Source organism: Rhineura floridana, chromosome 2, assembly GCF_030035675.1.
Source record: "Rhineura floridana isolate rRhiFlo1 chromosome 2, rRhiFlo1.hap2, whole genome shotgun sequence".
Lineage (NCBI taxonomy): Eukaryota > Metazoa > Chordata > Lepidosauria > Squamata > Rhineuridae > Rhineura > Rhineura floridana.
In genome coordinates, this window is record NC_084481.1 from 222918712 (window position 1) to 222941330 (window position 22619).

General features: G+C 44.2%; 1 protein-coding gene across 6 annotated transcripts in view; it reads right to left on the minus strand.

Moving 5' to 3' along the window:
• Nucleotides 1-12574: 12574 nt before the first annotated feature.
• The window catches only part of NUDT14 (nudix hydrolase 14), a 96868-nt gene continuing 86823 nt past the window's right edge, over nt 12575-22619 (minus strand). For 5 of the 6 annotated variants that reach the window (XM_061612345.1, XM_061612344.1, XM_061612343.1 and 2 more), the window contains one exon: nt 12575-15207. In XM_061612345.1, coding sequence (XP_061468329.1) covers nt 14967-15207 — 241 coding nt within the window. In that variant the 3' untranslated portion in view covers nt 12575-14966. The remainder of the gene's footprint in view (nt 15208-22619) is intronic. The other variant, XM_061612339.1, reaches the window with a different exon arrangement.

Below are 22619 nucleotides of genomic sequence, written 5' to 3' on the forward strand. Positions count from 1 at the left end.
GTGCAAATTTCGAAGGAGGGCTGTGTTATGGTTTGGGTTTTGCTTCAGGAAATGTGAATTTGGGAGACTCACATTTCAGTGCAAAATGAATTGAATCTGTCTCTCGTCCTTGCTAGCGGGTCATGGGAAACGTCTCTGCCTGAGGCCTAGAGGGCCGCTGCCAGTTGGAACAGCTGATTAGAGAAATGAGTGATTGGACCAGAGTTCAGGCAGCTTCTTGGGTATGCTGAAAGGGAAGGGTGGAATGAACCTCCACCAACAAACAATTATTGCCGTCAAAGCACTGCATGTGAGGATCCAAATCCAATGCGTGTGCGCATAGGCACGCACGCTTGGAGGGGCATTCAAGTAACCTGCCCATCAGCACCACTAGAGCACTGGGACTGTTCCCCCTCTCCTTCCCCCATGTGTGCCCCCTGCCGTCCCCAAATTTGCTCTCCTAAAACAGATTTAGGGGGTCCACAGAGGGAAGAGAGGGGGAAAAGTCTGTTGTACAAGCGGAAATCCTTGGGGCGATGGAACTAGTTAGTGCTACATTGGATACTCGCCATAGTCTTGAGTGCCAGGAAACTCATACACTCTTCGGCCAATCCATACAGGGTTTCTGAGTCAGCAGCTGCCTGGCAGAAGCATTGCCCTTGGTGGATGCAGACATATTAATAATAATAATTTAATTTAATTTAATTTATTATTATTATTATTATTATATTGATGTGGAAAAGCCAGATCCCGGCATTCCATCCCTTTCCCACCAACATTCCATCACACTGTAGCGTGACCGAAGCCAGTGCAGATGCAGGGGTGCGGCTATGCAGATAGGGGCAGGCTCAATGGTTGGGGGCTGCTAAGGGCATGGTGAAGGCGTGAAAGCCCAATATAAATAAATGGTTGCCATTCCCTAACCAGTGTGGTGTAGTGATGAAGGTGTCAGACTAAGACTAAGGTTCAGATTCCCCTTCTGCCACAAACCAGACTTCTTGTCTCCAGCCTAAACTACCTCCTAGGGTTGTTGTGAGGATCAAATGAGCATGGGCAGAACTATATTCACTGCCTCAAGTTCCTTGGAGGAATGGTGGGATAAAAATGTAATACTAGGATCCCCCCTCACGAGAGGAAAAATAGCTTTCCCTGGAGGCAAAAACAGCCCTCTGTCTCTAACTCCTGGTGCCCACTGCACACACCCTGTGGAATTATGGATACTTTGCCCATAATTGTGAGCCTGCTTCTTCTTCTGTCTAATGAGCTAGCAAGCAACGTTTGTGAATTATGTGAGGGAATCAGACTCTTGTTTAAACCCCAAATTCATGATTATACAGCCCAGCAAAGACGCTGCATATTTTCAAGGGCAGGACCATAAATATTAAACATAGTTCAAGAGGAGCTCCGTTAGGATGCTAATTAGAATGGGAACAAAACTTGCCCTCCTTGAGGAAGGACGGCTGGCAGATCAGCAGCTTAGATTCGATATGCAAAATAAAGTGCACTGTGCAGAGTTTGAAGGATTAATTAAAAACATGAATGTGGCTGATGGGGGCAGCCCGCTCATTTATTTGTGTGGCTGCCATTCCTTTTCGAGGGGGCTCCAGCTCCCCAAAGAGTTTTGCCCAAGAGGTTTATTGTGTTAAAAACTGGGTACCTTTCATAAGAACATAAGAAGAGCCTGCTGGATCAGGCCAGTGGCCCATCTAGTCCAGCATCCTGTTCTCACAGTAGCCAACCAGGTGCCTGGGGTAAGCCCGCAAGCAGGAACCGAGTGCAAGAACACTCTCCCCTCCTGAGGCCTCCAGCAACTGGTTTTCAGAGCATGCTGCCTCTGACTAGGGTGGCAGAGCACAGCCATCACGGCTAGTAGCCACTGATAGCCCTGTCCTCCATGAATTTGTCTAATCTTCTTTTAAAGCCATCCAAGCTGGTGGCCATTACTGCATCTTGTGGGAGCAAATTCCATAGTTTAACTATGCGCTGAGTAAAGAAGTACTTCCTTTTGTCTGTCCTGAATCTTCCAACATTCAGCTTCTTTCAATGTCCACGAGTTCTAGTATTATGAGAGAGGGAGAAGAACTTTTCTCTATCCACTTTCTCAATGCCATGCATAATTTTATACACTTCTATCATGTCTCCTCTGACCCGCCTTTTCTCTAAACTAAAAAGCCCCAAATGCTGCAACCTTTCCTCGTAAGGGAGTCGCTCCATCCCCTTGATCATTCTGGTTGCCCTCTTCTGAACCTTTTCCAACTCTATAATATCCTTTTTGAGATGAGGCGACCAGAACTGTACACAGTATTCCAAATGCGGCCGCACCATAGATTTATACAACGGCATTATGATATCGGCTGTTTTATTTTCAATACCTTTCCTAATTATCACTAGCATGGAATTTGCCTTTTTCACAGCTGCCACACACTGGGTCGACATTTTCATCGTGCTGTCCACTACAACCCCAAGGTCTGTCCCCTGGTCGGTCACTGCCAGTTCAGACCCCATGAGCGTATATGTGAAATTCAGATTTTTTGCTCCAATATGCATAATTTTACACTTGTTTATATTGAATTGCATTTGCCATTTTTCCGCCCATTCACTCAGTTTGGAGAGGTCTTTTTGGAACTCTTTGCAATCCCTTTTTGTTTTAAAAACCCTGAACAATTTAGTGTCATCAGCAAACTTGGCCACTTCACTGCTCACTCCTAATTCTAGGTCATTAATGAACAAGTTGAAAAGTACAAGTCCCAGTACCGATCCTTGAGGGACTCCACTTTCTACAGCCCTCCACTGGGAGAACTGTCCGTTTATTCCTACTCTCTGCTTTCTGCTTCTTAACCAATTCCTTATCCACAAGAGGACCTCTCCTCTTATTCCATGACTGCTAAGCTTCCTCAGAAGTCTTTGGTGAGGTACCTTGTCAAACGCTTTTTGAAAGTCTAAGTACACTATGTGCACTGGATCACCTCTATCTATATGCTTGTTGACACTCTCAAAGAATTCTAATAGGTTACTGAGACAGGACTTTCCCTTGCAGAACCCATGCTGGCTCTGCTTCAGCAAGGCTTGTTCTTCTATGTGCTTAGTTAATCTAGCTTTAATAATACTTTCTACCAGTTTTCCAGGGACAGAAGTTAAGCTAACTGGCCTGTAATTTCCGGGATCCCCTCTGGATCCCTTTTTGAAGATTGGCGTTACATTTGCCACTTTCCAGTCCTCAGGCATGGAGGAGGACCCGAGGGACAAGTTACATATTTTAGTTAGCAGATCAGCAATTTCACATTTGAGTTCTTTGAGAACTCTCGGGTGGATGCCATCCGGGCCCGGTGATTTGTCAGTTTTTATATTGTCCATTAAGCCTAGAACTTCCTCTCTCGTTACCACTATTTGTCTCAGTTCCTCAGAATCCCTTCCTGCAAATGTTAGTTCAGGTTCAGGGATCTGCCCTATATCTTCCACTGTGAAGACAGATGCAAAGAATTCATTTAGCTTCTCTGCGATCTCCTTATCGTTCTTTAGTACACCTTTGAGTCCCTTATCATCCAAGGGTCCAATCGCCTCCCTAGATGGTCTCCTGCTTTGAATGTATTTATAGAATTTTTTGTTGTTGGTTTTTATGTTCTTAGCAATGTGCTCCTCAAATTCTTATTTTAGCATCCCTTATTGTCTTCTTGCATTTCTTTTGCCAGAGTTCGTGTTCTTTTTTATTTTCTTCATTCGGACAAGACTTCCATCTTCTGAAGGAAGACTTTTTGCCTCTAAGAGCTTCCTTGACTTCGCTCGTTAACCATGCTGGCATCTTCTTGGCCCTGGCGGTACCTTTTCTGATCTGCGGTATGCACTCCAGTTGAGCTTCTAATAGAGTGTTTTTAAACAACTTCCAAGCATTTTCGAGTGATGTGACCCTCTGGACTTTGTTTTTCAGCTTTCTTTTTACCAATCCCCTCATTTTTGTGAAGTTTCCTCTTTTGAAGTCAAATGTGACCGTGTTGGATTTTCTTGGCAATTGGCCAGTTACATGTATGTTTAATTTAATAGCACTGTGGTCACTGCTCCCAATCGGTTCAACAACACTTACATCTCGCACCAGGTCCCGGTCCCCACTGAGGATTAAGTCCAGGGTTGCCGTCCCTCTGGTCGGTTCCATGACCAACTGATCTAGGGAATAGTCATTTAGAATATCTAGAAACTTTGCTTCTTTGTCATGACTGGAACACATATGCGGCCAGTCTATGTCCGGGTAGTTGAAGTCACCCATTACTACCACATTTCCTGGTTTGGATGCTTCCTCAATTTCATATCTCATCTCAAGGTCTCCCTGAGCATTTTGATCAGGGGGACGATAGATCGTTCCCAGTATTAAGTCCCTCCTGGGGCACGGTATCACCACCCACAACGATTCTGTGGAGGAGTCTGCCTCTTTTGGGGTTTCGAGCTTGCTGGATTCAATGCCTTCTTTCACGTATAGAGCGACTCCGCCACCAATACGTCCTTCCCTGTCCTTCCGATATAGTTTATATCCAGGGATAACCGTATCCCACTGGTTTTCTCCATTCCACCAGGTCTCCGTTATGCTCACTATATCAATGCTCTCCTCTAAGACCAAGCACTCCAGTTCTCCCAACTTGGTTCGCAGGCTCCTAGCATTAGTGTACAGGCACTTGTAACCAGTGTCTCTCTTCAAGTGTCTTTGGCACTTGTGGTTTGGCCTGTGGTAATTTTGCTCTTCTGAATTTATATCCTGTGCCCCTGCTCTCACAATGCCTACTTCAAGGCCTACCCCTTTTAAAATTTCATCATTTCTTTGGTTTTTATCCCAGGGCGGAGGTTTATTCCGAACCGGACCTTCCTCAGCTCCTGTCAGGTTTTCCCCCTCAGTCAGTTTAAAAGCTGCTCTGCTACCTTTTTAATTTTAAGCGCTAGTAGTCTGGTTCCATTCTGGTTCAAGTGGAGCCCGTCCCTTTTGTACAGTCCCGGCTTGTCCCAAAATGTTCCCCAGTGCCTAACAAATCCAAACCTTTCCACCCGACACCATCGTCTCATCCACGCATTGAGACTGCAAAGCTGGGCCTGTCTGGCTGGTCCTGCGCATGGAACCGGTAGCATTCCAGAGAAAGCCACCTTGGAGGTCCTGGCTTTCAGCAGCCTACCTAGCAACCTGAATTTTGCTTCCAGGACCTCACGGCTGCATTTCCCCATGTCGTTGGTGCCAACGTGCACCACGACCACTGACTCCTCCCCAGCACTGTCTACCAAACTATCTAAACGACGGGCAATATCCGCAACCTTTGCACCAGGCAGGCAAAACACCTTGCGGTCTACACGCCCATCACACACCCCACTGTCTATGTTCCTAATGATCGAATCACCCACTACAAGGATCCCTCCACCCCCTGGAGATATATCCTTGGCACGAGAGGATAGCTGCTCATCCCCCAAGGAATGGGTCCCGTCTAAGGGATCGTTTCCCTCTTCCTCGGCTGGATGCTCTCCTTCCCCGAGACCATCATTCTCCATGACAGCAGGAGAGCTATTATCCTTGGAGTGGGACACAGCTATAACGTCCCTGAAGGCCTCCTCCACACACCTCTCTGCCTCTCTCAGCTTTTCCAGGTCCGCCATCTTGGCCTCAAGGAAATTAAGTCGTTCCCGGAGAGCCAGGAGCTCATTGCACTGAGAGCACACCCACGACTTCTGTCTAACAGGCAGATAGTTGTACATGCTGCAGGCGGTGCAAAACACTGGAAAGCCCCCACACCCCTGCTGGCTTCTTACGTGCATAGTTTTGTTTAAGGTTTATTACGTCAATGGGTTGGAGACTGCGGTTTAGTTGAGGTCAGGGAACAGACGGGCAGAGTGGGGGGCCCTGGCCTCCTTGCCCTGCTGCCGAACTCGCTCTGCTGCTTAACTCACCTTGATGCTTTGTCAGCTGGGGCTCCCTCTAGCTCGTGGAGCTTTTGTAGCTTATAGCTGCACCTGTGGCAGACAAGCAGGTATACAAAAAAGGCAAGGTGGAAAGTTATTTGCAGATGTGGCTTTGGGGGGCTCTGCATTAACAATGCTCTTTTTGGCCAAGTGCTCACATTCAGCAGATACAAATCTGATTAGACCTAATTAAACTTTCGAAAAAGAATGCTAACTTGAGACAACAGTGTGCAAGGAGGTCTACATGCATTTTTTGCACAAATGATTTATCTGTGCATTCTTAAACAATGAAGCTACTGTGTTCTTTCCAAGTCATCACTTTTATTTAATAAAAACACATCTGGAATTTAATAAAATCACCACCACCACCACCGCTACCTTCTACCTCTATTTACTAAGGATAGTCTTGACTTCTTGCTGCTTGTCCCCAAGATAATTGCCAACCCTGATCCGCTTCTAAAAAGGTCGATGCAAGTCGATACTGCGAATGCTGTCATCTTTTTCAGGTTTTAATCCTAGTCCTCTGTCCCAGCTGACTAGAATAGATGCAGGCAGGTGGAAGATGGCTCTGTGCACATCAGTGGTAAGTGCATGCAGATTTATTTATTTATTTATGCAATTACATGCACAATAAGGTCCCATGTTGTGCACTGCCTGCCCACTAACATACTGTAGCTGTCAAGGTTTGCTTTGAATCATCCCCCCCCCCAAAAAAATCTGTGGAGGGCAAATACGTTTTTTATGCAGCGTGTCAGATCCAGAGTAATCATGAGTGGAACTCTGCGTACAGGACACTCCTCCTGGCGGAAGAGCAGGGAAGGTGATTTTTGGAGGACCCTCTGAAAGAGCGTGGGAGTGGTGTGCTTGTGTGTGGGACCTCACCTCCCTTTCTTCAATGGAAACCTCTGCTGGATCTCAGTACCTTCTGTGAATGAAAAAGGCTTCAGCATATGTGTGTGTGTGTGTGTTTGTGTGTGTGTGTGTGCATATGCATAATAAGGGGTGCCACCAATACATGCCTTCCAGAGATGGTGTTAAGCTTGTTGCTGCAAAAAAACAACACCTTGAAGTCTGTGGCAACTTAAATGACTAGCACGTTTATTATGGTATTAACTTTTGTGGACTAAAGTTTGCTTCTTTGGAAGCAAGAAGTATTGGCAGGATATGGTGTGTGTGTGGGGAAAGTAAAGAGTGGAATTAAATGACAGTGAAATGCAAAAAGTACTGCCTGAAAATGCAGTTAAAGGTTCGATGTCTGCAAAATAAGCAGAGTCATCATTCACAACAGCCCTGGGACTGCAGAGCTGAGGGGAGACAAACTCTGGTGTCTGTCACCAGCCAGGAGACAAAGGCCCATTGGGAGGTTACATTCCAGCCTCCCGGGGAAGAATATGGCCAACCTGCCCACTTCCGTCCACCACTGAAGGAGCAGTTGCTTCACCACATACTTTCCCTTTCCTTCCTCAACCCTTTTCCCTTTTGTATAATGTCTATTAGACTGTGAGCCTGCAGGCAAGGACTGTCTTATCTTTTAACATGTGTGTTACTTAGAAAATATTGTGTTTTGTGTTGAATGATGATGATGATATAATGATGGTGGTGGTGAGGAAAATGTCCTTCTTTTCATCTGTGATATGTAATTGTTATAAGGAAAGAGAAACTACAGTGCAACCCTATATGTGGTTTGTGGGCCACCAGCAGTCTGCAAGCTTCATTCAGGTGGGCCGCACCATGTCTGCATTAAATTACATTTTATGATGTTTTAGAGTGTTTTCGGTGCTTTTGTTTGCTGCCCTGAGCTCCTACTGGGAGGAAGGGTGGGATATATATATGAAATAAATGATGAAACTAAAATTATTAAACTGAGGTTATCATACTTTGGACACATAATGAGAAGACATGATTCATTAGAAAAGATAATAATGTTTGGAAAAACAGAAGGGAGTAGAAAAAGAGGAAGGCCAAACAAGAGATGGATTGATTCCATAAAGGAAGCCACAGACCTGAACTTACAAGATCTGAACAGGGCGGTTCACAACAGATGCTATTGGAGGTTGCTGATTCATAGGGTCACCATAAGTCATAATTGACTTGAAGGCACATAACAACAACATATATATATATATACACAAACGTAATTGTGATTACCAAGCGGTTTTTATTGTATTGTTATGAGCATGGGGGTGGGGATGGATGATTCCTGTCAGTCCCCTTTCCAGGCTCTGATATGGAATCCTGTGCCTGGGAATGAGGAACTCTCTGCTGGTCAGATGAGTCTTTTGTTAACCAAATAGATTGGCCAGGTAAGATAATGGGCCGGTCAGTTGCCTAGCAACGGTGAATGGGCCAGGGAGATCCTTTTGTCATTGAAACTCTTCAAGAGAGCCTTGTTCCCCCCCCCTCCTGGAGCCCAGGAGAGTTTTGTGTTTTTAGTGTGTCTAGAGAATTGATGGGAACTGGAAGGCAGGGCAGGTAGAGACTGACTCTCTGCCCCATGGCCTTTGGGGTGCCTCCTGCAACCCAGATGGAAAAGCTGGTTATTAGACTGCTGATGCCTTGAACACCTCCATCCTTGAGTTCAGGTTGGAATGTGTGTAATTAAATAAACCATATTTCATAAAGACACCACAGTTTCCGCTGACCTTCTTCCCAAAGGAAACCAAACTCTGGATGGGCACAGGGACCCCCAAAATCTCACCGTTCGGAGATTGGGGGAGGCACGCAACAGTATTACCAAAACGTTTTGTCTTCGGCCTTCATCAGCTACTAACATACAAATGCTGCTACCAAGGTGGCAGTTATAGAGCTTTGAGGATGGAATGCTCAGAGGGGCTTCATTTGCAGAAGCTAAGCAGTGGTGGTACTGTCCTCCAGGTTCAGGCCATGTGGGGCCAATGTGTCCAGAGAGTAAATCCAAAAGTTCTCCCTTTGGGTCAATGCTGCTGGATCTGCTGGCATCTCTATCGCTGTTATGGAAAAGTCCAACAGGCTGTGACCCTCGATGTTAAAATGCTTTGCAACTGGTTGCTCCACTTTTTTGGTCAAGATTGCCGACTTGTGGTTCCTGAAGCGCATGCGTAGGTCAGTAGTGTTTTTTCCTACGTATTAGATATGGCATCCTGGTCTTTTGCATTTGATGACATAAATTATATTGCAGGACCTGCAGGTGATGTTCTGTTTGATGTAATATGTCCTGCCTGTCCTAGTGCTTGTGAAAGTAGCTGTCTCCCTGAGGTACACACAGGTGATACAGCGTTTGGAGTGACAAGGATGAGACCCAGGATTGGTGATAGGTGGCTTAAGTACAGCTCTCACTTACAGTCTTAACAGTGCCCCACACAGCCATGAAGCTCACTGGGCATTTTAAATAAATTGAATTTTCTGTGGGGAAAGCATTTGGGAACCTCTGCCCTGTTGTGTTCAGTGGGACTTGGGCTGCAGTCTAATACATATCTACTCAGAAGTAAGCTCCATTGGGTTCAATAGGACTTACTCCCAGGTAAGTGTGTATTGGATTGCAGCCTTGGAGTGCCTTCAGCACTCTATCTTGCAGCAGGGATACCAGCGCATAACAGTGCATAAGCTTTCGGTGTGCACAATTAAAGTGGGTTAAAGCACTCTGCTGCCCCAGTGCAACAAATCCACTTTAATAAAGAAACATCAGCAAAAAAAAAAAATTGTTGAAAGATGTGTAAACAGCCCGCAAGCAAACCAGGAGGAATGCAGATGCAAGCCCATTGCTGTATAACCCGTGTCACATTCAGAAGTGCAGGGTCCCTTCATGGGTCATGCCACGCCCCCTCACAGACATACCAGCAGCCACGCCCCCCTGCGGCCCCTTTCTCTCACACTACTTGATCCCATCGCACTAGCGATGGGATCCGCAGCCACTGTGGATTCACTGCTAATCGGCTGCCCCCACAGATAAGCAGGGGACAGGAGAGGAGACAGGCTGCAGCCTGGGCAAATATCCACTTAATTCTGACCCCCACCCCCCGGCAGCCGAAACTGAGTGGATTTTTTGCCCCCTACAGCCTGCCTCTTGCCCCATGGTGTGGCATGCCCTCTTCCTGCTTCTCTTCCTCCTCCACAGTCTGGCCATTTGGGCAGGCTGCTGCTGAGGCCTCCGCTCTATCGGCTGGCCTGGGTGGGGGGCTCCTCTCCTGCCTCTTAATTCTTTGTGATGGGCAGTGTGTGTCTGGCAGATCGGTGGGTGCTGGCTGCAAAAAAAAGTAACAGGACAGCATCCTGACAGGATTACACATATGCATGTAACTGTCCCCCCGAAACAAATACAACAAATGCTCAGTAAAGAGTGGACATAGTCTAATCACCACATAAGCTTTGTGCAAGCAAAGCAGGATGAATGCTGAATGAACAGGTTGACTGGAGGAGATCTTCCTCTCGGAAATGTGTGCGTAAGCTTGCAGCTTTAATTTCTTTTCTATCTGTGCATTCATTTGGGAAAAAATGTACATATGTACACTGACCCTGTCCAGGAACTGGAGGTGGCCCAAGGATTTGACCACCCTAAATAAATTAAAGTGTCTCCCCATCGTTTTTGGTGTTTCATGTGCTGAGCAGTATTACAAGAGCACAATTTCAGAATTGGCCCAAGGATATTCTTTCTTATTTCTTTTATTGCAGCTAGTTTTTACAATTACAAATAGGGTTGCCCAATTTTCAGTTTTCATCCGGAGACTCTGGTTTTTGAGGGTCCTTTCCAGGTCTCTGGATGAGTCACATTAATATCTGGACTCTTAGCTTTCATTAAAAAAAAGTTTCTAGGTGGTCTGGTTCAAAAGATATAAACCAGAATGTCAGCTCCCCAGCAACTTCTGTTAGTAGGTTGCAAGCTATGGTCTGAAGGCACATGAGGCCAACTTCCTGCTGAGGCTAAGCAGAATCAGGTCTGGTCAGTGTCTGGATGGGAGACCACCTGAGAACCATATGTAAGCTGCCTAGGGTTTCTATCGTGAAAAGAAAGGCAGGGTATAAATGTAATAAATAAATAATAGTACTGGCTGCCCTAATTCCTGCCCTTTCAGGTTTTTAGCCCATAAGTGAAGTCAGGGTTGACAAGATTTTTTGACCCCCAGGCAATACCTAAACTGCATTTCAAGTTCTGAGAACAGTTTCCTTTTCCTGCTTGTCTCACCTCAGGAATTCAGTAAATATATAGCTTTCAGCAGCATAAAGAGTACCTTCCTTGTACAGGATTAGGACTTGCTTCTGAGTAAACATGCATAGGATTGCCCTACAACAGAAGATCACAGCAGGATCTTGGTGGGCATATGCAGTAAACAATGTTAGTTATAAAAAAGTGTGCATGCAGGTTTTATGTTATACTTTTCTAATTAAGGAGTCAAACAGGTTTAAATTTTACTAGACTATTGAAGAGGGCAGTTTATTTGTCTTATCATAACCTGTTTTCAAAACCTTCCCAATATGAAGCTTTTCTGGGAGTAAAGCTGCAATGCTAATTCCATACACCTGGGAGTTAACTCCTTTGAATTCAGTAGGACTTACTTTTCAGTAGACATGGTTAGGATTTGCTGAAAATCAGTGGGACTTTTGAGGCAACATAGAAAAGGATTGTGTTGTAAACCTTTCCCTGTCCAATCCTTTTTTTAAAAGCAGTTAGGCAGGGCTTACCTAGGTGTCACTGCTTTTATCTGGCAGGAAACTAATACTTTACATTACAGTGCTTGGTCTGCACACTCATATTGATTTTACAGGCAAACTTCCCTTCATAAAGAAATGCATTTTCCCCCCCAAAACAGACTGAGAGCTACCACCTGTGTGCAGCTGGATGTTTTACTTCCTTACTCCCTGCACCACTGGAGTAGCTTTAGCTCTGTGGCACTACAGAGCCACCACAATGTCGGACCAGAGGATATTACTGCAGCTTTCAGCCCAGCAGGGATTGGGTGACCTCAGGAGCAATCTGGCCTTTCCCAGTTGCTAACTCTGGCCTAACTCCTCAGGCAGAGTAGCATGTTTCTTTGCACAGACTGATCTATCACTATCTGAAGCCATCCTTGAACATCTACTGAACCACCAGCTTGCCTGCCTACATTATCCTAGGATAACGTGGTGCAAAAGGCGGTATACATTGCAGAAACTTTTATGCACAGAGTATCAGTAGCAGCAATGGCTGTGAAGAAGGATCTGTTTGGACAGGGCTTTGCTGCCACAGCAAAGTGCAGAGTTTTGACAGAGTCCTGTGTAAAGCCATTCCCTGTAACATTATCAACCCGAAAATATGCTCACACGGCTGCATGGTTTTAAATCAGTGGCACTGCTGCAAAATGTGTGCTTCTCACATCACACATCTCTTGAGATTAGTTGCCTTGGAACAAGCATTTTAAATCGCCCCACTGACACAGATAGCATTGCCATGGAAATTAATACTAACATAGTGAGGGAACATCACATTTAAGATGAGCTTTTCTTTTCTTCCATTTGTAGACATCCCATTTTAGATTTCCTACTCTTTGGAGGATGGCTATTCTACTCACAGTCTGCAATGACAGCACATTTCACAGCATTACTGAAGGCTGCATTTTTAAGGCTGAAGAATCCTTTTTGCTACCAGTATGACGATTCCAGTAACTTCATTTGGAAGTGAGAACAGGTAACAAGATTTAATTTGTCAGAATCACACAAACACTGTTCTAGAACTCTTTATTTCATGTTATTAGACACCTTTTCAATTTGAATCAAATTCTCAGAGCAGTTTACAAATTAAGATAAAAAGCATAATTAAAACAATGTCAAATCAATACACAAAACAAAATGAAACTGTCATCTCCAGTTTCTGGGATTGCATGAAGCCTCTCAGATTTTCAAGGCTTCCTTTACAGTCTTAGGAATGAAAATATTAACTGCCCCTTGTACTTACTGAGGTGATTTACAACTAAAGCAGCAGTACCAATGTTAAAACACAATTACTAAATATTAAAATGATTAAAAAGTAAATTAAAAACAGCAATAAAAATCAGTTGAAAAAGAGCAGCAAGATCAGAGAGCTAGATTCCATTAGAAACCTGAGATAAAAGCAACATTCAATGTGAATCAAATTCTCAAAGGGGCTTACAAATTAAGTATTAAAAAAGACATAATAAAACGACATCACATTAATATGCAAAATAAAACAAACAGCAGAATACAGCTCAATGCCATTTCCAGCATCAGCAATTATTTGTCCATGGAATCCAGTATTGTCTCCTCTGACTGTCAGTGGCTCTCCAGGGCCTCTGGCCGAGAAAGGTCTTTCTGATATTACCTGATCCTTTTCAGCTGAAGATACCAGCTACCCATGCAAAACATGAGCTACACCACTGAACTGTGTCCCCTCCCTTAAAAAAAAAATCATACAGAGGAATAAAATTATTTTTGTCAGAGGAAATCAAGCAAAGATCTATCCCAAAGTAGATGAGATTCAGGTTCTAGGCCAAGGGTATGAGAAGGATATCATAACAGGGAACATTTCAGAAACAAAATTAAAGTGACAGGGGCCACAGGGAAGCCAATACAACTTGCAATAAAGTTAGGCAGCAAAAGAGCAAAAGTGCAAGGAGGGACCCCCCCCCCCCCCAGGCACCCTCTGTAGCAGGCATGGGGCATCTTTTTGAGCCAGTGGGCCAGAGCTTTCTCTCCCCACCCTTATAGGCCAACTTTGACAGGGGGCAGAACCACCCACATGTCAATTATATCATTATGACATCAGGTCATATCATTCAATCATTATGTCAGTCATTATGACATCAGGTGACTGACACTTGTCAAAGTTCAAAGGCACAGTGCTTCCCAAGCGCCCAAAAAGCAGCTGATTGTGGTACACTTGAGAGGCACTGCACAAGGAGCTTTGCAGGCATTGCCAATCCCTTTTGGCCAAGCCCTGCCACATATGACATCAGATATAGGACCAGTGGGTGTGGCTTGGCCAAAACAGCCTTGTGGGCCAAATGGGTAGGCCTGGCAGGCCAAATATGGTCCCCTGTCTGAGTTTCTCCACCCCTGCTCTGTCGCATCCAACCACTGTCTCAGCAGTTCCCAAACTGGACCCAGGCAGGCACACCAGTGGGCTATGAGAGAACTTCCAATATGCCAAGAAAAAACATTAATCAAATAACTGGAAGCCAGGCCAAAGCACTTGCCCACAGAGACTGCTCTGCTCTTGCTCCTTCCAATAAGGACCCATCGAGGGCAGGTCATTCTACTGTATATTTCCCTAGAGTGTGATTGGCTCATACAATCACTTCTTTTGCACAGACATAACAGAATTACCTCTCTTTTGACAATTGCCTGTTGCATCTCTGCAAGAGTCACAGCTCTGAGTTGGTCTCCTACTCAAATCAGGAGGCATGGACAGATAATTGGCTTATGCAAAAATACATGTGTGTGTGTGTGTCATCGGAAGGCTAGTCATTCTTACTCTTACACTCAGTTTTTTGGAGTGCAAGGATGAGGGCTGTCTGTGATTATTATTGCTCTGTCCGTTAATACGCTTTTCCTGCTAATAGAGGGTGTATGGTCAAATGACATGCTACATGCATATATATGTAGCATAATCCAAATGGCCTTTAGAAATGATAAAAAAAACCTCTGGGAGTGGATGAAATGGGAGGCAGGCACATGGGAGTGTAATCCTTCCACTGTTTGCTGTTTTGTCATTCCAAATGGCCCTCCACAAACAGCTGGTGTTGAAATACACATCTAACCTGGCAAACTGGGATTCTGCAATCCCAGCTTTAGCAGCTTCTGTGTTGCCCAGTGTGACCTTCACCCAATCAATAATAAAACCAAGGTTGTCAAGATACACTGCCAATGGTGGGGGAGGCATCATGTTTGTGGCTGCAAATGGTTTCAAACACTTAACCCCTGCAGGGGAAAAAAAACCAACAGACTAAAGCCTCTTAATTTCTATTCATATTTTTATGACTCTTGCCTGAAATGGGTTTCTGAACTACACAAATTCAGCAAAAAATCTTATACATAGTTTGGTCTTCTGCTTTTTAAATTAGCCTCACGCTTCCAGTACACTTCAGTACCTGTTGCTATTTTTCTAGTAGCTTTGGAGCTATGTTGGTCTGGAACCATATGAAGCTAAAGATGACGCCCATCGTTTTAGGGCAAGATTCATCAAATGCAAAATTCATGCTGTTCTGCAGAGGTATTTCCACAACTTCAATCAGTTCACCTTCTTCTGGCTGACCGCCTCCTTCGCTGGCTTTCATCTCATCTGTTACCTCGGCATAGAATAATGTCTGCTTTGATCCTGTCACGCCAACTCCAGATCTTTAGGGGTGAGAAAGAAAAATTACAATATTATGTATTTAAGAAATCTTGTAGGAATACCTGCGAGAACAAGGGACACATCTCATCTGACGACAGAACCGCACAGTATAAGAAACACAGGCTGGCGCTAAAAATAGCAGCCCTGAGTTGTCAAACTCTTGCACTTTGCCTCAGTAATCTGTAGTACAGCTTACCCTGTGTACCAAAGTCATCAAGCTGAACGTTTTCCTGCCTCTACCAACCAATGATGTGGGGATGGGAAGGAGGATACACAAAGCATCATAGTGTAGGGTCACTGGTTAAGTTGCATGAAGAAATTAGCAGAATGGAACAAGGCAGAGGCTCCTATTAGCAGCAGCCCTGTATTGGCAGCTTCTTAGTACAGAGAAAGGTAACCAGAATGTTCAGGGGATTGGAATATTTTTCCTCTGTGGAAATGCTACGTTGTTCAGAAAAAAATAAAAGGCAACGGAAGAGGGAGATGTTAGGAGTCACTTAAAAACAAAATTAATCGGCAGCAGATTCAGGACAGACAAATGAAGCATTATTACGCACAATGCATAATTAAAGATATGGAATTTGCTGCATCTGGATGTGGTGATGGCCGCAGCTTGAAAAATGGAAATGGACTGCCTTCAAGTCGATCCCGACTTATGGCGACCCTATGAACAGGGTTTTCATGGTAAGCGGTATTCAGAGGGGGTTTACCATTCCGTTCCTCTGAGTCTGAGAGGCAGTGACTGGCCCAAGGCCACCCAGTGAGGTTCATGGCTGTGTGGGGATTCGAACTCTGGCTTCCCAGGTTGTAGTCCAACACTCTAACCACTACACCACACTGGCTTTAAAATGGGATTAAACAAATTCATGGAGTGAATGTCTATAAAAGGTTACTAGTTACGGTGTCCATATAGAATCGCCACATTCAGATGCAGAAGCATGCCACTGAATGACTTTGTAGAGGAGCAATAGTGGGGTAGGGCCCTTCAAGCCCTGGTTGTGGGCTTCCCAGAGGCATCGGACCGGGAAGCAAGTTGCCAGACTAGATAGACCTTTGATCTGATCCAGGAGGGCTCTTCTTAGGTTTATGTTCTTATAACATGTAGCCTTGGGGTTTCCAGTTTAAAATGTTGCCACTAAGTACTCTGACACAGTTCCATCGCTCTTCCAAGTTACAGCTGAATATTGATGAAAATTATGTACACACACACACACACACACACACAATGTAGCCGCTGGAGGGGAGAGTGTTCTTGCACTCATGTCCTTCTCATGGGCTTCCCCACTGGGGCACCTGGCTGGCCACTGTGAGCACAGGATGGTGGACTACATGGGCCATTGGCCTGATCCAGCAGAGCTCTCCTTACGTTTAGCAGGTCTCTCTGACAACTGTGTTCCATTATAGTCCCTGGATAATTTCCCTCCAAATCTTTTCTTCCTTTTTTTTTGCATTCACTTTTAAAAATTGACACATAATGACTGTCCTGTACTTTTAAAAGGGCAAGCCTCCCGTGAAATTATGAAGTTTATTCATTAATAAAATGAAATGTAAGTGAATGTATAACATGGCATTCAGGGAACGCTTTATGCCGGGTTTATAAGCAAATCCAAAATCATGGTGTTCTTTGTACTCCATGCCAAATCCATGCACACACACAATGAGTAAGCTGATGAGCAATTAAGGTAATTTCCCAAGGTAATTGATTTGGACCTTTACACAGTTCTGAGGTTATAAGTAGCAGGTGCAGGAAAAAATACACACAGAGAATAGAAGCAATTGACACAAAATTATATTATATTATACCATCCACAGGCAGGTGTACTGCCAGGTGATCCCTCTAATTACAAAGCATGTCATTGTACTATGGCCATTAACCACCGTGCAGTAAGGTTAAAATGGTGTTTATGCATAGATTACCACATAGAGTACAGGCTGACACAACATTAACTCTCCCAGGTACGGTCAGTTTATTGTTATTTTACTACTGGAAAACATCAGAGCAACCCGATTTGCAAAATCAAAAAAGAAATGAAGTGAGTCTACACCAGATGATTAAATATGCTTCTGAAATGCAGCCACAGTTTGAGGAGAGGCAACGACATTCCCAGTGGCTCTTTGTAAGGAGTAGCCACTGATAGTCTTGTCCTCCATGAATTTGCCTAATCCCCTTTTAAAGCCATCTTAGAGTTAGTGTTAAAGTTAAAGTTAGAGCCAGTGTGGTGTAGTGGTTAAGGCAGCCTTTCCCAACCGGTGTGCCTCCAGATGTTGTTGGACCACAACTCCCATCAGCCTCAGCCATTGGCAATGCTGGCTGAGGCTGATGGGAGTTGTGGTCCAACAACGTCTGGAGGCACACTGGTTGGGAAAGGCTGGGTTAAGGTGTTGGACTCTGACCTGGGAGACCAGGGTTCGAATCCCAACATAGCCATGAAGCTCACTGGGTGACCTTGGGCCAGTCACTGCCTCTTAGCCTCAAAGGGAGGCAATGGGAAACCCACTCGGAATACCGCTTACCATGAAAACCCTATTCATAGGGGCCCCCTAAGTCGGGATCGACTTGAAGGCAGTCCGTTTCCATTTCAAAGTTAGTGGCCATCCCCCACATCTTGGGGAAGTGAATCCTTTGCTGTATATGTGCCAGGGCGCCGCTCACGTCGAGCTGTACCCATGGTGGCTACATGTTTCCTGCAGGATCAGAGACTACATGCCTCCAAAACGTTCCTGGGGAGCAGCCATGGGAGAGGGCTCTTGTACTCAGGTCCTGCTTACAGGCCTCCCAAGGACATCTGGTTGGCCACTGTGGGAAGCAACGCTGGACTGGACAGGCCTTTGGTCTGATCCAGCAGAGCTTTTCTTGCAGTCATGTTATGTATTTATTTAGCATCCCTATACTATTCCTCTGCTACAAAAGCAGCACTCAAAGCAAGGCACACCACGAGGTTGGGGGGAGAAAAGCCTACCTAATTTGCACTTCCTGAAACAACGCATTTTTATTTTTTTCCTTAGCAAAATTTATACTCTGCTTGATTGTAAATAGTACCTCTAAGTGGTTTACACAAAAAGAAGCAGCAAACATTAATACTGTCAGTAAGAGAAAAACACAAAAATGGAAACATCGCTATCCTTTGAAATTTGCACTTCTTTGAATGTTGTGCGACAGTTCTCCAACAAACAATGTGCGTATTTATTTTATTTATTTATTTATTAAATTTTTATACCGCCCCATAGCCGAAGCTCTCTGGGTGGTTCACAACATCAAAATATCAACATACAATTTAAAACCACACATGAATCAATTTAAAACATGTCAGGGGAAAGTGTGCATAGAAATGTGCATATTAGTGAAAACAAAAAAAGGGCTTTAGATTATGGGAAAGTGCTTGCAAAATATTTATAATGGGGAAAGTGGTCTGCAAAAATGTGTACATCAGGAGACATGCACACTAAAATGGTGATGAATTTTCATGACACCTTTACTTGGTTTTGAAAAAAATCCCAGACTGATGTGGAAATGTAGCAAACAGAATTTAAGATTGGAAAAATGAGAAACGGAGTGAAATTGACAGATTTGTCTATCCTCATGCAGCACATATACACTACAGTTTAGATTTTCCTTCAGGTCCTAACTTGCTGAGAAGAATCTGGAGGGAGTCAGGACCCAAGTGGCCACCAAATGTCCTGGTAAAGAGAGAGGGGTTTCTGTAACTGGAGTACTCTCCCAAAGTGTAGGGTGGCTTGTTCTGTCTCTTCCCAGTCTCTGTAAGGACCCCCTGCTCTCCTCTTTGTCCCATCTGCAAATCCTCTGCATCCTGACTTATGTGGGAATCCTTGATGTTTGTGAGGGTGCTGGATGATTCCCAGCTGAGTTATAAGAACTGTATGGCAAATCGCAAGTGTGATCATACTGCTGAAAAGTAGGACATGTGCAATACGTGCTTGTAGTAACACCTAGATTCAAGCTCGGCATCTCAAGTGAAAATATATAAGGCCCCTCAGGCTTGGGAAACCTGGTGCCCGGGACATACACTGCTCATCAAAGCTAGAGGGAAAAAAACCCAGGATATCCTTATGCTGGATTCTGCACTAGGACATGTATCCAATGTAACACTAAGTAACTTGTTCCATTAGTGCAAAGATTTACGCTCGTCCAACAGAAATGTCCCCTCTCTGCTCCACTTGCGTGTCCCCCAAGTCTGTTCTGCGATTTCTCAAAACTAGGGATTGAAGGATCTGTTAATTTTGGTTCTCTCTGTTTCTCATTTTCCCAATCTTAGATTCAGTTCTCCACATTTTTGCAGCAATTTGCTATTTTTTTTTTAAAAAAAATCTTCATGAAAATTCTTCTGCATTTTAATGTGAATTACAACACACACACATGCATAGAGGACAATAAAGATGTTGTGTAAGGAAAAGGAATAAGTACTCAATGGAAATAAAGGATATTTTCTGCTTTTTAAAAAACTGCAGAATCCACATTATCCAAGGCTCTTTTGAATGTGCCTGTTTTTGGAATTAAAGCAATAACTTGTTCTGGGCAAAAGTGCTCTAATGCACACAAGGAGCTTCCTCACCTGCAAGGCCTCCCCCTCTGTCCTTTAAGGCAGGGAGCAGATCCAGAGACATAAATAATTCATTCTTAAAAATGGCATCACATCTTCCTTCACCATTTACATAGCTGCAGCACGTTGGCAGAAGGATATTGAGAAGGCTGTGGACAACTTCTAGCCTGATCCTCTGTTTACTCAGAAGTAAGTTCCCTCGAGTCCAATGAGGATTATTTCCAAGTATGCATGCCTAGGATGGCAGCCTTTGTTTCACACCAAAGAAAGCACCTTTTCATCTAGCAAGGCAGTCATATAAGCTGGCTCCAAGGAGTTGCAAGAGACATCTCCGTTTCACTCCTCCTCCCCCAGCAAAAGCTTGTTAATCCAGCAGGAAACGACATTTGCCAGGATTGACAGCTGTGGATCCGAATTTAATTCCCAGGTCCCATCCCCCCCCTTGCCCGTTCTTTTTAAAAGCATGTCAGTGTCCACTTCAATAGAGTTGTCAAGAGGAAAAGCAAAGAAAGTTTTTGTTTTCTTTTAAAGTCCCGGTTCTTCATACATTTTGATGTGTATTTCCAAGTATGAGAACAGATGCTTTTTTCACAAAGCTACAATCTGGGGAGGCAGAAGGCTCTGAGCACATTTTCAATTATTTAATTCTTGACATTTCCTTAATTCCAAATACTAGACGCATACTACACACACACACACACACACACACACTTGGCTTTTCCTCTTAGTTGTGGTGGAATTTCAACTAAAAAATAAAATAAAATAATTAAATTCCTTCTAAAATAGTTGGGATTAGAAAACGTATCTCAAAATGCATCTTTTCTTTTAAATCACCATGTAATGCCTGAAGAGCTGGAAAATGACCTACTCCAGTAATTCCTAAATGATATGCTGGGGCACACTGGTAGGCTGTGTAAAACAAATTAATTTGAAAACGCAAATATCCTGAGAGCCCAATGTACTTTCTATAGAGGAGGTTGCCTGTTGTGCCTCTGCATGATTTATTCTTCCGGCACTGCCTTCTTCCAATCACCTGTGCCAGGCGGTGTCATTTAGCCATGTATCTGCATCAGATGTGACCTGAGAGGTCTGAGGTTTTTAAATTAAAATATTAGCAGAAGAAATGCCTAAATATAATCAGTGGAAGGGGACAAGACAGATGTTATGCCCCACAGTGTGAATGTGTGTGTGAGAGAGCACGCACCAAAAACAGTAGCCCCATATTAAGTAATTTTCCTCACATCATTTCCCCACTTACCTGTTATCACGTTGCTTATTTCCCCATGATGTCATCATGTTGTGTATTTCCCCTCCCCAACTCAACATCATTGCCTGCTGCTGACAGACAAATGCACAGTGATGACATCATGACATGGGCAAGTATGTTTACATGCTATGGAGAGGGGGTGGAAGCAGGACAGGGAGACACATGACAGAGCTATCCTTTTCAGGAGCAGCCCCGTGTCAGATGTAACATTTTAGTTCTGCCCTGACTAATTTTGAAAGGGAAAAGGTTCAACAACAAATTGTACGAAACTGAAGGGGGACTTCGTTAGACTTCTGTGCAAACTAACAGTGGGAAGAGATATTATCTCTCCTATGCACCCGCCACACAAACCCCCAGGAAGCAATGCTCTTCTCAGTTACATAACAGCAACAGGTGAAGGCAGGTGAAGGCATTTCTTTTCAGGTTACTGTTAAGGAAGGAATAAAGCTTTTATTGCCTCCCTCAACTTCCAATTTTGTTTGTTTTATGGTGTTATTTGATGACTGGACTGGGTTTAGGGTGGTTGTTATCTGACCAGAGAGGGGCCATAGCTTAGTGGCACAGCACACGCTTGGCATGTAGAAGATCTTGAGTCCAATCCATGAAATCTTCAAATTAAAAAAAAATCAGGAGGGAGGCCTGGGAAAGGTCTCTGAGTCCCTTGAGAGCCATTGGTAGAGGGCATTATGCTACAGAGACCAATGGCCTGACTCAAAATGGAAGGGAAGAGGAACCTGTGGCCCTCCAAACGTTATTGGACTCCAGTTCCCAGCCAGTAGGGTCAGTGGTAATGGGATGATGGAAGTTGTAGTCCAACAGCATCTGGAAGGTGACAGGTTCCCAACCCCTGTAACATGGACAAGCTTCAGCTATTCAATGTGATGTTAGCTGCCATTGTTACTGGATGCTGTCTTGACCTAATGCATTATTTAGAGAGATAGCAAATGAATAGAGTTTGCCACCATTTCCCCTGATTACATAAAAAATGACTGGCCTTTCAACGGACTCTATAATGTTTAAAAGGAAATGGATAGAAAGATTTTTGCGTCTATTTCACTGAACGCTTCCCTGCTTTTCCAATTTATATATGCTTTGGAAAATGGACTTCCGACTTATGGGCAACCCTATGAATAGGGTTTTCATGGTAAGAGGTATTCAGAGAGGGTTTACCATTGCCTCCCTCATATATGGTTTAAAGCTCTTTTATTGCCCTGAAGCCTTTAGCAAACCCAGCTTTCTTATTGCTTTCACCTTCCAAGTCCTTCTTGAAGATGTTACTTCCACCAATTCATGGGATGACAAAGGTAAAAAGCTGTCATTCTAGCACACACTTGAACAATTTGTGGTCCATGGCCTGTTGGCCATAGCCTGTTGGCCATATGCTTCAGTGGCCCACCAGAGACTCAATACACCCTCTTGCTTTTGCTGCCTGCCTGACATTGGAGGCGGGAGGGAAGAGTGATCAAAATATCTAGCAGGCTACAATATACGCTTGTATATTGTACAAGTGTAAATATGGTTGTGTTCAGCTTGGCAGGTTTCATCACAGTCTATCCTACCAGCTGCTCTTTGAAAATCACCGAGCCCC